Source organism: Nyctereutes procyonoides, unplaced genomic scaffold (assembly GCF_905146905.1).
Source record: "Nyctereutes procyonoides isolate TBG_1078 unplaced genomic scaffold, NYPRO_anot_genome, whole genome shotgun sequence".
NCBI classification, from domain to species: domain Eukaryota; kingdom Metazoa; phylum Chordata; class Mammalia; order Carnivora; family Canidae; genus Nyctereutes; species Nyctereutes procyonoides.
The window spans coordinates 20768202-20785122 of record NW_026575117.1 but is presented as its reverse complement, the minus strand read 5'-3'; the positions used below and the strand labels follow the sequence as shown (position 1 = coordinate 20785122).

At 32.6% G+C, this 16921-nt stretch overlaps 1 protein-coding gene across 13 annotated transcripts in view; it reads left to right on the top strand.

Moving 5' to 3' along the window:
* Window positions 1-16921, top strand: part of KCNT2 (potassium sodium-activated channel subfamily T member 2) — a 377566-nt gene that overhangs the window by 281703 nt on the left and 78942 nt on the right. For 10 of the 13 annotated variants that reach the window (XM_055334362.1, XM_055334358.1, XM_055334356.1 and 7 more), the window contains 3 exons: window positions 4789-4860; window positions 8279-8413; window positions 16417-16528. In XM_055334362.1, the coding sequence (XP_055190337.1) occupies window positions 4789-4860; window positions 8279-8413; window positions 16417-16528 (319 nt within the window). The remainder of the gene's footprint in view (window positions 1-4788; window positions 4861-8278; window positions 8414-16416; window positions 16529-16921) is intronic. The other 3 variants (XM_055334364.1, XM_055334361.1, XM_055334357.1) reach the window with 1 other exon arrangement.

Sequence of the window (16921 nt, the reverse complement as noted above, 5' to 3'; positions counted from 1 at the left end):
GGAAATTTAGTTGAAAAACCAATTAATTCAATATAACAGAAATAAATAATAACAGATATCATAAGTATGGGATTTAAAAATGCAAATTAAATTGATAATATTCACAAACATGATATGTCAAAACAAGTGTTTATAATGTTTCCAAATAGAAAGCCTTCTAGATCTCATCTGGTAACAAAGTGAAACCCAGTCACAATGGAAAACATCTTGCACTTGATACTGGCTCATAAGAGGTGGTCTCAGTTCTGATTGGGTGGCCATCTGTTTTGTTTGTTCTGTTGTTGTGCCATACTGGTTTTCAAATTTTGATTACCATCCCAACCTTAAAGGTCATCTAGTCATCTGATAATATCATTTCATATCAAAGATGGAAAAAAAAGTCAAAAGCTTTGGAATATGTTACTCAAAACTACATAAAGTTGAAGTACAAGAATCCAGGCTTATGTTCCTAATTTTTGCATCTTATTTACACAAACCTTTTTATTACATCAATCTTCTTTTCATATATAGTGTCCGGTAAACTTTGGCTTATTTCAAAAGCGATGATAAATTGATACATCAGAGTCCTTATTAAAGACATTTAAACTTTGGACTCATATAGATCTGAGATAGGGTCTAAGCTAACTTACTTTCTTGGTAAAAAGCCTTTTGCATGTTATTAAGTTTTTCTAAGCCTCAATTTTCTCATTTGTAAAATGAATAGAACATTTATCTTAATAGGTAATGTTGAAACTCTATAACACAGTGTATATGAAGCACAAGTGAAATATCTCACTTAGAAAGGGCAGTCAGGAAATGTCAGTTTCCCCTCTTCTACCAATCAAAAAAGTGACATTGTCATTTTTCAAACTGATGAGTGGATTTGGGTGAAAATCCAGTTAATAAAAAAGGGAGATTTATTTTAAGCAGTTGAAATGAAACTGCTTATATATTTTCCAGAAAGAAATAAAGTACTTAAGTATACTTAAATATAGAATTATGAAATGCTAATAAACTTTCACTACATTCAATTTTTGAATTTGAAAATCAGAAATTAAGCTCATTATAGTTATTAGTTCAGTGGGAAATAATGATCTTCAACTTTGCAAATCCATGCAAATCCACAAACCTTTTCACTTCCTAGCAAACACTAGCTAATTACATTTGAATATAAGGGTAATTTTTATAATGAAGGCTTTTGTAAGAATATGATGTTTTAGACTCATAAGCAGTCATCTTTCTTTCTTTTTTTTTTTTTTTTTGAGATTTTATTTATTTATTCATGAGAGACCGAGAGAGAGAGGCAGAGACACAGGCAGAGGGAGAAGCAGGCTCCACGCAGGAAGCCTGACATGGGACTCGATCCCGGGTCTCCAGGATCACACTCTGGGCTGCAGGCGGCGCTAAACCACTGTGCCACCAGGGCTGCCCAGCAGTCATCTTTCTTAATACAATCACAGTTAGGATGGTGATTAATGATGTGTTCAATTTTTTTCTGTTTGCTATCATCAATTTTTGTGCTTGTTAAATTTTAATTTATTTTATTAACTAGTTGGATTCAGCATATTTTGTTTTGATCTACGCATATTTATTTTGTGCTAGACTATTTTCCTGTTAGGTTTATCTTTTATTGATTTAAAATACTTTTTTACATGTTAAGCAAGTATGATCTGTAAATTTTGTATAAGCATATTTTTCAACATTTGTTTCTTATATGTTAAAATTTTTGTGATGAGGTTTACTGTTAAATCTGCAATTATTTTTACTACTTTTCCATAATGTAGTTTCTTTTTTTTTTTTAAAGATTTTATTTATTATTCATGAGACACACACACACACACACACACACACACACACACACACACAGAGGCAGAGACATAGGCAGAGGGAGAAGCAGGCTCCATGCAGGGAGCCCGATGTGGGACTCAATCCTGGGACTCCAGGATCACGCCCTGAGCAGAAGGCAGGCACTCAAAAGCTGAACCACCCAGGCATCCCTCCATAATGTAATTTCTAACATAGATAAGTCTTCTCTATTTAGCATTCAGATTAAAAAGTACATACACTTTATTCTATTGCATTAATGGTTTTATTTTTCTACATTCCATTCTTCATCTGTACTTTATTTGGGGGTATAACATAAGAAAGGGACATTTCCTATTTTTATTAACGTTTTATGTTTTGCTTCATGTTTTCTATGTAAAGGTTATGCTTGCCAATTAACTTTTAATATTAGAAAGATAAGTCTATTAAGAGCCTCTGATATCATTTATGTTACTCATTAATTACTAAGCAGTTTAGCGACATGAACACTGTTGCCAATTTATTTAAATGAGTTAACATAATACATGTAAATGTACAATTACTGTATTCTTGATATCTCAAGTTTCATTATGAACTATCTTTATTGATAGAAGTAGTAGATAAATTTATTTTCTATACAAGTTACATTTGCAAAAAAGTATGGCATATTAGACTCCTTATGTTAGATATGCTTCATCAAGAGTATATATTTACCAGGTTTCAAGGGCTTGATTTACCTTGTAATACAGTTAAATTCATGTAAGGATGAACCATGCTACCACAATACAAATGCTGGATTAATTTCTGAGTATGTAGAAGATTGCTTTGTAGAACATCGTAAATACACATTTGTGGCAGAATTGTGTAGGGCTAAAATTATTGAATTTCCTAAAGGAAGGCAATAATTTAAATTAAGTAACTTTAGTGATTCATACTGGATAAAGCAACAAAATACAAAGGCCATATTTTCAATTTTAATTCTAACAGAAAGGTTGGCTTAAAGTAAGGACTTAATTTTGTCCTCAGTGATCCCCGTACTATTTATTACACAGATTTTCAATATCTTTATTAAGTTCTATTATTCAATAACATTTCATCCTGCTCTACTAGGCTTTAAATGGGGAAGATAGCATAAGGAACTTGAAATCATTTGAGTTTAAAAGAATGAGTCACAATAAAAGTGTGGTTTTTCCAGCCAGGGTACATATATCTGCAATTGATTAATGAAGGATTATGGACCCATCTCTGCCACCTAAGGTATTGAACTGTATGCACTTTATCTGACTAAAACTATATGAGAGTAAAAGGAGATGAAACAAAATAACAACGAAAAAAAGATACAGGCAAAATGATTTTTCAAATTGCTGCAAAATCTCAGTCCTGCCCCAGTCTTGTGGCACTTGTATCCTCACATGTGCTTCTATAGTCATGAGGTAGGGTAAGAAAGAGACATGTGGGTTTGAATCAGCAGTGAGAATGACACTTCTAATTTTAAGAAGCAGAGCAGTGCTCAGACAGAGAACTAGAAGGCACTATAAAAAGATTGCTACTGGGACTGCTACTATTTGTTGAAGAGAAGATATGTCATAAGCTTCAAAAATACCTATATTCTGTGATCCACTAATATCCCTTCTATGAATGTTTTGGAGTAAATGGTTAAAAAACTAATGCTGGAAAATGTCATTCAAAGATGTTCATACCAGTATTATTTATAACAGCTAGATATTGGAAATAACTTCAGTAGCATAAAAGTGAAAATAATTATAAATTGAATAATTGAGGACGTTTAAAATGAATTGTGGTACCTCTATAATATGTAATAATATACGGCCTCTTAAAATGACTAATAATGAAATTTAATGATGGGAGGAATTGATCAACATTACAATAGTGGTAGTCTTTGGAAGATCATCTTTTTTCATTTCACTGTATTGTGATTTCTTTTTCTTTAGAGTGTAAAGGGATAAGAGGATGATAAACAGAAAGGAAATAAATCAGGGAGGAAAAGACTTCATCTAGCTGGGGTATTTTAGGTTCTACACTTCCCTTTCCCTAGAATTTCCGCCCCTTTCTCTTTTACTGGCAAACATCCAGATTAAATATAACCTCTGTGAAATGATCCCTAATTCTGCCTTCTGACTGCAACCTATTGTTTATATTTTCTGATTAAAACACATACTGTAATTGTGTGCTCTTGTACATGTGTTCCAAAAATTGTATTTCTTATAGTACAAGGTTAACACAATATGCCTTAATATATTGAAATGTCTGTTACATTAAATGTTTTGTATATATATATATGCTGAATGAATAGATACATTAAAGAATTAATAACTTTTATAAAATGAATACAGTAGATTAAGTGATTTTTAAGGAAGCATGCAGGTTTATGATAGTTTCCTCAAATATGCATATAAGTAAAGATTTCAATAAATATTTGCTCAACAACATGTGGAGTAAGTCAATTTTTAAAAAGTGAATTACTTTAATTTTAATTTTCTTTAATAGATTTGTTACATGGGTGCATATACTATGTTTATTGATTGATAGACTGATATATTAAGGGTCATGTTGTAATTGTGGATATTAGAGAAAAGTGCTCTTAATAAACATGCTAATTTAGTTCTCTATGCTTTGGGCTAAGAAAAAAATCATTAATTTCTCATTTTATCCCTCCTCTGCATGAATAATTTTTAAACTCATTGTAAGACTTTTTACTTATAATTAAGAGTATCGATTGATTCAGTATTTTTGTAGAATAATGCCATAATGTTTCTGATTTAGAAAGCAGAAATACAAGTTTTTCTAATTCTGAGTGCATTGTATATTCCTAACAAGTACAAATGACATTTACTAATTAATGTTAAGATAAAAGGCACTTAAAATTAATCTTGTCAACAGTGTTTAGTTTTGGAAATGCAAACTAAGTCAACTTACTTCCTTTCCCTAGAAGAGCTGCCACTGTTGTGACATTGTGTTTCATTTTGTAACCCATCTGCTACTTAGGCCAGATATGCATTTTCTGGATGCAATCTGTTGGTTTCCAATGGTTTACTACATGGTGGGCTCTATTGACAAGTAGGTGACAAAATCTTTGGCACACTAACTAGTGTGGTGTCCTGTGGTTTGTCATGTGCTGTGCCCCCGTGTTGCATGATGAGTGTAATTTGCCATTTCAGTATTGCAAATATGGTGTATTTTGCATGCAGAGCTTATGTTCTCGTGTTATACATCTTGTATTCAAACTTCTTAAGCAGTAATCTGTTGTTGAATTAAAACAAATCTTGCTGCATGTGAATTTCGTCACTTTTGTTTAGTTTCTAAAGCTATTTCAGTTTTGTGTTGTCTCTGGCAATGTTATTACTATGGGCCTAGGGGTAGAGAAAATCTACGGGTTCGGTGTTATGATGCATTGATATCATTGCCGTAACTTCTGGAAACCATCAAAATAATTTAGAGATACTCCTTTTAAAGCCAGATTTATAAACTGGAGCATTTCCTTAAGAGCTTACTTTATTCTAGCAACATTTATCAGTCTATAATTTCTAAAAATTTGTTAATTAAAAAGTCAAATGTGTGCAATGTGTTAGGATTAAAATGCAAATTCTTTTATATGGATGAACTTGATATTATAAAAATATAAAACTAAAGATCATAAGACTAATATGCTTATAAAAATGTGTTAGCTTTTTATTTAAAAAAAAAAAATGTCAGCCAGAGTCTGACAATTAAGAACTTTCATTCTTACGTTTTGTCCTATAGATGAAAAAACAAATGTTATATCTTTGGAAGTGTTTATTGGCTGTGGATGCATTAAAAAGCAAACTGACATTTATTTAACTTCTATTCTACATTAATATAATTTGCATCATCAGTCACCTTAATACTAACCAACTAAGATGTAGTTAGATGTACTATAGTTACTATTTAACGTGAAATCAACTGACACTTTATCTCTAATAATATTACTTTGATAGTATTCTATTGAAATTCATTAGAAAAACAGAATACTTAAAAAAGTAAATAAATCTCCCATCTTTCTTTACTGATGTAAACTATGAAATGAATTCTTTCTCTATAAAAGATTTATGATGAGTAAAAGAACCGAGAAGATCAAATGCCTATGATTAGAGATGAAACAAGATCGGCTACAAGTTGATCATTATTGAAGCTTGGTTGGGTGATTGGAATATGGAGGTTCACTGTATTGTTACTCTTTTTTGCTAATGATTGAGATTTTTCTTAGAAAACCAAAAACACCTTTGAATTAAAACATTTACAAACAGTCCCATATATTCATAAATCACGTCTCCTCAAAAAAGGAGGCTTAGAAAACGGTAAAAAGGAAGTTGTTGCCATTTAGATTATCTGTAACTTTTTTTCCCGAATATTGACTTTTTTCCTTAGGCAGCCATCTGGTGGCCAAACTGTGTAAAGCAACCGTGCTGAATAAAAAATAAACCATGGCTTCACAGAAAGGATAGTATGGAGAGATTTTAGACGTGGCGATATAAGAATAAATTGGTAACTGGATAAAAAAGGAAAAAAAGAATAAAATGTAATATTAAATGGATATAAAAGTAAATAATTTAAAGTTAAAACCTGAAGAACAAAATGTTTCCACATGGTTCTAAAATGCCATTGCAATTTTATGTATTTTCTATAGATTTAAACTCATATTTAATCATGATTACTAAGCTCACTTGCCAAGGTTATATGTCAACTACGACAGCCAATATTTTGAGTATGGAATTAATTGATACATATAGATATAGGTAGCTATTAGCTATTTAGCACAGGTACACATAGTGAAATTTTTTGTCAAGTTTCAATTTCATTGATTTATTATTGACAAAATAATCATTTTTTTCCCATCATAACTTATGTCTGTATATCCTTTAACAGCCAAGCTTACCTTCTATCACTTTATCTTTCCCTTTTCTTATATAGATAATTATATTGGAGAGATTATGTTTTATTGGAGGGAAAAGATTGTAAGAGCTGAAATAGAAGTGATTTTAAAATCATAGTATGGTGGGTTGAAGGCATATGACTTGGGCATCATTTTTGTGGCCCATAAGGAAACCATATCACATTACTTTTCTATTTCTTTCTTTTTTTTTAAAAAAATGTATTTTAATAGATATACAAACAGTTAGGAATTTGAGTTAAAGGAACATCCAAATAAAGTATTTCTAGGGATTAAACTTGATCATCATATCGATTGGAAATTATGGACCTGGCTCTTCTCACCATAGGAAATTTATTTGGAATAATATTCTGTTTCCACAGTTTTAGCCATAAAATCTCCTCCGCAGAACATTGTTCCCGATTCAGGCAAAATAGTTTTTTCTGGTCTACTCCTAGGGATTGTAGACCCAGAGCTTTGGTAATACTCTCTCACCTTGGAACAGGACAAGAAATCCTGCCTCCTACCTTACCATAAGAGGGAAATATTTCCCTCTATTGGCTAGTTCAGCCAATCACATGCTCAGGAAAGATCCTCAGGGAACTGACCCTTCCATTTAAGTAATCTAAAAGGAACTCTACTGTCCTTTATGTTCTCCACTTCATATTTTAAATCAGAAGATGTAGACATCAATCAGCCCAATTCTTCTCTGTCTTCAGTCAACTTTGTACCTAGAACAGTCTTATACTCCTTCAAGTTTAATTTTCTTTATCTAATTCAGTCTGATTTTTCTAGTTTGTATGAGGCAGAGGCAGGGAGATAGTGGTTTCTTTGTTTAAAACCTTAATGGCAATATTATCTCTTAATCCAGTGAGAGAATGCTAGTATTTGTCAGTGAGAGGGGAGGAGTCTGATTTTTATAATTCATAAGAACTTGTATCCTGGTTTAGCAGTTATTTCACACAATCAAAGAAATCAAGTTATTAAATCACTAGCTCAAAAACTTTAGTTTGGCTGAATGGTTAAGTCTGATTACCACTGATATTTACATATTTTCCATGCTCATGACCGCGTAGAATCAATCTTTAACACATAGTACACAAAGAAATAATATACATTTAAAAATAAACATTTCACAATTTAATATATCCTTGTTGGGTTAGACCATCTAAATTAATATAAGTATTCATTTCTACTCTTACCAGAAGTACCCTAGGGATTAAAAAATATAAATATCATGTCTTTGAAATACTGTGCCAGCCATAAAAAGACAGTTCTAACATGCTTTATTTCTATTTGATTGCAAAATGGGTATTTTTCATGTTTTAGTTACATAATTTATAAATACTATTAAGTAAAAATTCTTAACGCATAATGCTTTGAAACGGTTGAGATCTGATGAAACATAAGTAGCTCAAAAATGCAAGTTATTTCATATCAGCAGAGAATATTGTATTATAATTCCTATTAACATCTAACAGGGTTAACTGTGTGAAAACCTATACAAATGCAGTGGGTAAGCAAGCACTGATCCCTGTACTGTGATTTATTGAAAGTCCATTTTTTCTCTGTTGATTTTTATCAAAGCCTAGATGACTTACTCAGGTGTGGAGTGACTTTTGCTGCCAACATGGTGGTTGTGGACAAAGAAAGTACCATGAGTGCAGAGGAAGACTACATGGCAGATGCCAAAACGATTGTAAACGTGCAGACTCTTTTCAGGTAAATGTCTCAATTACTCAGCCCTGTGGCTTACTCTTTGCTAAATATTTGTGAAATATTTGACTCTGACTCTGTTCATAAGGAATGAACATGAGATAATTACACTGAAGTTATGTTCATTCATTTGATCCTAAAACAAGTGCTTATTTAGCATCTAGTGTATGACTGGCACCATATGTTTAATTTTTTAACTCAGGGTCATCATTCTTTTAAAAATAAATAGAATAATAAATCTGCTTTCTTCTATAGTTTAACAATAACCAATTCTGAATCATTTGCAGTTGTAGTCAAGATTTATGATAGACCATGCATATTCTAATTCTGGTTTTGTATCTGGCAGTGGCCAAAAGTATGCATTTACAATCTAGATGACTAAGAATGAAATATTTTAAGTCTGTAAACAGGTAATTTACCCATGTTAAGAGCCAAGTCATAACCTTATCACAGACTTTGGAACAATATAGCATCAAACTTATCTGATGCCTCTATCCTGGAGCTTTCAGTAGATACTATGTGACTTTAAGTATATTTCTTAACTTCATAGAAATTCAGTTTCCCTCATCTATAAAATGCATGTAGAAAATAATTATCCTTCTTGCAGCGTTAATGTCAGGACCTGAAATTAGGCAGATGAAGAATCTGTCACAGCATCCTGAATATTCTGAATATTGACTCTCAACTTACATAAGAACCTCTTATTTCAGAAGGAGAACAAATGTGCCCTCTGAAGTTATTGTAATGTGAAAGTTCATTTAGAATATAGCTAACTAGTTATTGAGCTATATGAAGCGGTACATTTAAAGGCAGCATAGCACATGTTTAAAATATGACAGACATGTAAGTAATTTTTTTCTCCAGAGAATGAAAAAAGAAATTACAAGTAGAAAATTAATTCAGAGGGATGAGATTTATAGCCAGTGAACAAAGTGAAATCATATTTTTTTTATTCCATGCATGGCAAAACCTAGTTACATTTTCAACAGGAGAGGATCCTGGGTCTTTTTGATTAAACATACCATTTTAATTTTTAACTTATCATGAGTTTGTTTCTATTATGGTAAAGTTTCAATCGATTTGACTTTTATTATATATTCTATGAATGAGTAATTTTAATTTCAAGATAATGGTAGATAAATAATAATAAATTCTCATCTTACTGAAAGATCCAAAGGTGCTAATCTTTTAAAACTAACTGACCAGAATAACTAAGAGCAGATACATGTGTGGTGGCATTATCATTATTTCACTAAGTACCTAACAATATTTTTTAGGAAAAAACAATTCTATGGAACTTTTTAATGGATTGGTCCTTAAGCTGCTGGTCAATGCATGCTAAATGAGGCTAGTCTTATGTAATAAAGCACAAAAGTGAAGATGCTGGTAGATCCCCATGATGTACACAATGTTATTTATATAGACAAATGACCAAAGTTATGCAGATTTTGTAGTATCATTTTATAGGTGCAGTCAGTTACCACTCTCAAGAGTGACCTGAAGGTCACTTTCTCACATTCCTTGAAGATTTTGGTCCCTGATTCACTGTGACTCTTGACAACCCTGTTTTTACAATCGTTCTTGATAATTTCAACAATCCTACATAGACAGTCCTTTCAGTATCTTACCTTAGCCACCTGTGCTCATGATCCTAGCCTTTACCTTGAAGTACCAATAATTTTACCCTCCATCTTCTCACTTTCATTCAGGTCTCTGAGTACTACTAATTTTCTACCTCATTCCTTCTAATACCCCCAATTCTCAGCGATCTTGTCTTCACTGGAACTTACTATCTATTCATTCTACTACTTTTTCACTTGTCTTAGTTACTTGAGAGCTTTTCTTCCCTCTTACCAGATTAAATTCCAAGATCAATCATTATAATCACTCCTGTGCTGAAACCTTAAGCAGATAATTACTGATTGTTTACTATGAACTAATACCGATCTCAACTCTCTTTCCCATTCTCCCTTCCTCCCTCTCAGTGTTCTTTCAGGTTCGCTGCCCACTACCTAGTATGAAATTCCTTAGAGACAATTGACAGATCCCAGGGATAGAATCCAGTTATCCTCATAAGTGAGCAATACACAACCAGAAATCTAGTCACAGTGACTAGATACCAGGCTATTTATGTTTAAGGTGTAAGGCTCCATCTCTAAAGGAACATTGAATATACAAGAATGAAGAGTGTTAAAAATGATTAAGGAAGACCATTTAGGTGATATGATTAAACTTTATTTAACACTTCATGAAGCAGGCAGTCTCCATTCCTAAGGGCCCAGGGAGGGTGGGAGGCAGGAAACTCTTACAGGAAAAAGAAAAAGGAACAAGAAAAAGAAAAACAGAAAATGAAGAAGGAATAAAGAAATAAGTATAGATCTCAGGGTTGCCTTGGTATTTGGGGATTGGGTGACTGGGTATACTGTGTTTCTGGTCAAGTGGCGTATTTATGGGAATCAAATGACAAAACTAAAACAATTTAGTGACGAGTTTCATATCCTTTATTCAAGGGAAAATAGCCTGTGGATTGGAGAAGTTCAGTGCCTCACAGGCAGAGAAACACTTTTCCAGAGAGATTTTGGGCAAGAGTGAGATTTATAGAATGTTAGAAAAGGTAAATGGAAACAGGGAATGATTGGCTAGGAGGCCAGGCATTTCCTGGTTAGTCTAGTAGGTCCTGTTTTTCCCAAAAGCTGAACTAGCTAAAGCTGATTTGGAGGATAGGTATTCCTTAATAGGTATTTAATACCTATTCCTTAATAGGTATTTACTGTAAATACATGTGACTTAAGTTTAGATTTGTGATGTGGACTGGTCCACTGAGGAAGCCTCCGTTTTGAGGTCCTGAAATGCAAATTAATTTATCACAGAGACACAAAAAATATCTAAGTTTTAATTTGCTCACATGGCAATCCAGTGGGAAAGAGCTCTGTCTGGGGCCTAGAAATTTATTTCAGTAATATTATCTCTAAAATATCTCAGCCAATCCTTGTATCTTCATGAACATCATTAATTTCCTCAAACGAGAACCAAATTATAATCTTCTTGGCATCTGTATGTATTAAGGAAATTAAGATTACCTTATGGTGTTGCTCTGTATGGGGAGATGCTACATTTTATTTTAGCATTTGGAAATGACTGTGTAGCTATTTGGGCCCATGCCATTTTAACTTGATTACTTTGACATTCCATTTTGATGTGGGGGCATTTTGACTTTTACATTTTCAGCTCTTAAAAGGACTAAGGAATATGTTAGAAAAATCTTCAATCTGTCTTGTATTAGAGCCCAGAAGACAAGAATGAGATGGAATTCAAATATGAAATGAAAAGTAGCAGTGCTCTAGGTCACAAGTTACTGATGTAACTGATACGACCTGTTTTGCCATTCTGGAATGAGGTTAAATTTATTATTATTGATACCCTCAAATTAATCACTGGAACTCCTACCCACCCAGCTTACTAGGACATAAAGTTTAACTTGACAACTATTCTCTCCAGATTGTCCAAGGGCCTTTCAGAGTTAGTCTCAAAAGACCAAAAGCAAAATAGGAGAGTCTCATTAACTTGCCAGCATTATATTTGGGGGTGAGAGTGGAGTGTAGGAAGAGTTAGAGGAGACTTGGGGGCATGGAGAGAATTCCTTTTCATCTGGAACTGCATTTATAACTTAGTATATGTGCTGCCAGAGCGAGCACATGCATTTATAACTTAAACATAATATTGTAATTGAAAACTGGACTACACATTTCAATGTGTCTTTATCCAGCGTGACAATTGTGGATTTGCTGGTTAAGCCCCTGCATGTTTCTTCCAGAGAACCCATTCAGGGTTTTCCACATCCAGAGTCTAGAGCTTGGCATACATATATTTGATGAGCACTCCTGAAGTTTGTGCAGTTCTCCAAATTGAAAGAAAAGCAGGTCCTTGCTTTAAAATTTAATTTTCTCTTGCTAAAGTTTTATCTGAGAAGCACTTGGTATATTTGAAAATATTGCCTGTTTTTACCTTTTTATGAACAAGGGTTAATATACAAACTAAATTTAAACAAGCAAGCCAAAATATGCCTTGAATCAAAATGAACCACTTCAAAATGACTATGTCAGACTGACTATCAAAATACTCTACTTTGGGAATGTTTGGCCTGTCAATGGCATTTATCATTATTCTCATTTAAGTAGGGAGGGAAAAAAGCAACATTGAAAGCAACTTACTGGCTCAGCTTATCCTGTATTGGAAAAAAAAAAAAAAGGGCTGATTCAAGCTAATGGCCTAACTCTGCATGAGGAGAAGAAAAAGTGAGAAAACTTTTTCTAGAAATTGAAAAGCAAAGGTTTTTCTAGAGAGCGCACAGGATAATTAAAAACATTAGTTTAATAGAGAATGGGTACAAATGTAAATATTTTGTTAATGTTTAAAGATAAACTAAGACATATTAAAAATGGTAAGAGTTTATCTGAACAAAAATCAGTTTGGAAACACTCGGAAGATAGGAGGGAGGGACTTACAGAGAAGAAGTGGGAGCAAAGCAAGGAAATTATTTGATATGCAGCAGCTTAAGCAGTTGCATTATTTGAGAAAGCCTAGTTGACTGTGATTGGTTGTCCTTTGGTTTTGATTTTTTAGCTTTGAGGCATTTATAGGCTGAGAGGTTGGTTGCTTAAGTAGCCTGCAAAAATATTACAACCTTTTCAGTCTAATGGTCACCTTATTTAATTAATTTAACATTGATTTTCTCTGGAATGTAAAAGTCTAGGAGTGACTTAGTTCAGAAGTCCCTTGGGCTGATTTTGTTTTAATATGAAGATATTTTTGTTTTTGCTTTTTTTCCCTAAAATTTAGCTGATCAAACTGGTAAGATAACCAGTGCTCTGTCAATGGAAACATTCAGTCAAGTCATGGATCTGTGATCTGTTTGGAACGGAGAAATTTCTGCATTAACCCGGTGTAGGTCAGGAGGACCTCTACAAACACCTGCAGTTGTGATTTATTCACGTGGTATTATTGAGCATCTAGTAAGTTTGGGGACCATACAGGATGCTATGGCTGCAGTGGTGCCTAAGGCAGACATAGTGATCAGTAGTGATTAAGGCATCCTCGCCTTGGGTTGCTGCTGATAGTCTAAGCTGGGAAAGTATTAAAGGAGTCATTTCAAAATTTAACTGGAGAATGATAAGTGTGGCAACTACTGAAAAAAGTATAATGCTATATAGGTCCAGGCAACAAGAATATATGATTTAGTCCAGTGGATCAAGGAACACCTCCCTGAGAAATTGATAATCTTTTACTTAAAGATTAGACTAAGCCAGCAAAGAAAGGAGTAGAGCGTTCCACATGGGGGCAGCATAGCCAAAGGCTCTGAGGTATTGGCTTAGTAGAGCCTGGAAACAAGTTGATTTTCGTTTCAAGAATAACAGGGAGGAAACCACTGAAGGATAAAGTTTTAAAATACTATTTTAGCTACAATGTGAAGAGTGGGGGAGAGCTGCTCAGAAGACTTGCATCCCCAGGACACTAAAAGCATAAATGGCAAGCTAAGAAATGAAAATAAGCAAAAGAAATTGTCTTTAGCTTAGCACAAGTAGTCATACATAGTCTTACTGAGGAAATGACATACACATACATACACATGGGAAATAATTGAAAACATTGATAATGAATACATATAAATATGAGAATGATTCCTTTATATAGTATAAAAATATTTTTTATTATTTTGATTGGTTTGCATGGATAATTTTAAATACAGGAGATATCTGACATTTATTATAGTTTCATTTATTACTAACTCAGACCTAAGATGTTTGAAAAGTATTTGTAAATAATTAAGATATATTTATATTTATTTTAGTCCTGGTAGTTAATTGTAGTTTAAAAGTAGTGTACATGTATCTAAGTGTGTGTACCTATATATAGTTAGGTATATTATATATAGTGTGTAATATATAAGTGTATGCTCCCCCGTTACACAGAAACACCATTCCCAGACACCAGAACAGATCAAAATTTATAGTGTAGCACCCTAGCTCAGTATTTTTATTAAAATATTCTAAACATTTTCCAGATTTGTATGATCTTATATTTGTTTTGCTTGAATATATAATTCCAGCTAGTCTCAAAGTTCTCCCAGTGGTCTAGGAAATAAAGTGGTGTGTTTTTCATCTTTGTGTTGGTTAGCATAGCTGGGCATGTCTGTCAAAACTACTTTTTGCATACATTAATTCAGGCAGAGAACTCTTCCACAGAGATTTTGCACATCTCCATAATGATACTTCTATCACTCAATCAGAACATAAATTGTAGAGAAGTTTTAAATAGAAAAGAAACATATTATTTTTCAACTGTAATATTGCTTTATTATGATCTTAATACTTAGAGAAGATAGACTTTTTATGTCATTTATTTCTAAAGTATCTTATATTCAAAATGTGTCTTAGGTCATATTAATGCCCAGATATAGATTTACAGATTAATATTTTGAGGATACATAATTAAATCTATTTCAGAACCAAATTTATAAATGAATGTAATTAATACTTTGTAGATCTAAAAGGCAATGCAATAAAACATTTCATTATTTAAATATTATTCAGTTATAGATTTTCACTAGGTGGCAGACTTAGATAATGCATTCACTTCCTCAGTTTAAAATAACAATAAAGAGGTTCTTTTATACAGAACAGAAATGGTACATCGTATACATTTTTTTTGGTTCTAATTTTCACTCTAAGACACTTAAGTACAATGATCAGGTCACTCAGTCATATTACCACTCACTCTTACTCAGACCTCAAATATATAGCTATATATATATTTCTATTTGATATAATGTGGAAAAGTATTATATCACCCAAGTAATCGTAGATGTATCCAAAGTTAAAGTAAAAATATCTATGGAAGAAAAAGCTATATTTCTCAGAGAAAATGAAGATTTCCTAAAAGATGAAATATATTTTCATTGGTTTGCAAGTACGTTTTTCTCACAAATTACTTTTCTGGCCTTATATCTCAACACTATCCTAGATGCTTCTCCTAAGCTATCCATTCACTGGTGTCATAATGCTATGTGATCTGTGAAGTCTCAGTTAGCCATATTTATCACCCCTGGAAAAAGATGTACAGCCTTATAATTTATAAATTTTTATAGTTTTCCCTAGCTAGTAGGGTCTAATTTAAAGGCAAAAATTTCACTTTATACTTCTTTTTATGTCCTGGAGACCAGAGCTAACTAATAACAAACACCTGATAATTATTTGTTAACTTAGAAATCAAATATTGCCTTAAGTAAATAAAAATAACAATAATGTAGCTATGATCTGACAACTACTATTTTGTGTGTGTGTGTGTGTGTGTGTGTCTGTGTTGGGAGAAGGAAGTGAATAGGAAGAAAGCTAATGCAAAGCTATGGGACACGTGAAAACTCAGGATCCTTTTAGAATAACACTATCAACTGAACCTTGGCCTCAATTCATTTTAATGAAATGTTATTTCAGCTAAAATATTTCTCTTTCAGAAGTTCATTGTAGCAAGATTTGACATTTAAAACTGGATATGATAAGAATAGGGAATCTTAGAAGATCAAAGAACTCATATTATGGACAATAAGCTCATCACATGAAATCTTTGTCAATCAGCATATTCATCTTATAAATTTTTATTTTAACATTTACAATGTCACCTTCTAACTTCTTAAATCAGCTTCATGAGTTTCTCTTCTATGCCATTTTATAGTTGTAGAGAGAAATATCTAATAAAAGACAAATTACTAAATTTATTTTTTTTATAGTGCTAAAATGTTGGTTAAAGTATTCTTTGGAAAATAGTGTTTCATTTTTCTTGCACTGTGCAGTTTATGTGGCAATGCCTGCTGCTGTAATTGCATGTAGTTTTATGCCCAAGGCTAGGAATCACTCACCCATAAATATGTTGTTACAAAAAAATACCACATTGGATTTTTAGTGTAATGCAAATGTTTTTTTGGTGTTGTTGTTGTTGTTTTTTTTTTAATATAGGTTGTTTTCCAGTCTCAGTATTATCACAGAGCTTACTCACCCAGCCAACATGAGATTCATGCAATTCAGAGCCAAAGACTGTTACTCTCTTGCTCTTTCAAAACTGGAAAAGGTAAGACTTCATATTAAGGAAGTTGTGTTCAACTATTTTTCTTGAAAGAGGAACTCTGAAATTCCTATAAATAGGAAGAAATGCCATGAGGTAGTAAAAATAAAAATGCTGTTTTGAATTCTTATTTTGGAGCTAAAATCTTAGTTTACAATTTTTTTTAATGTGAATTGAAGGATTTGAACCATTTGTATCACAAGTGAACATAATGAAGATACCTTGTTCTCTCATTTATTATACATTGAAAGCATGATCTATGAAAGAGTTAAATGCAACAAGAATGTATATACTCACTTATAATGTCAGTTATATTGATAACATCATGAGTGCTATGTCAAGAAATCTGTGTTTATAGAGGGCTTTGCAGTTTAAAATAATCCTTAAGGCCCTAGAAAA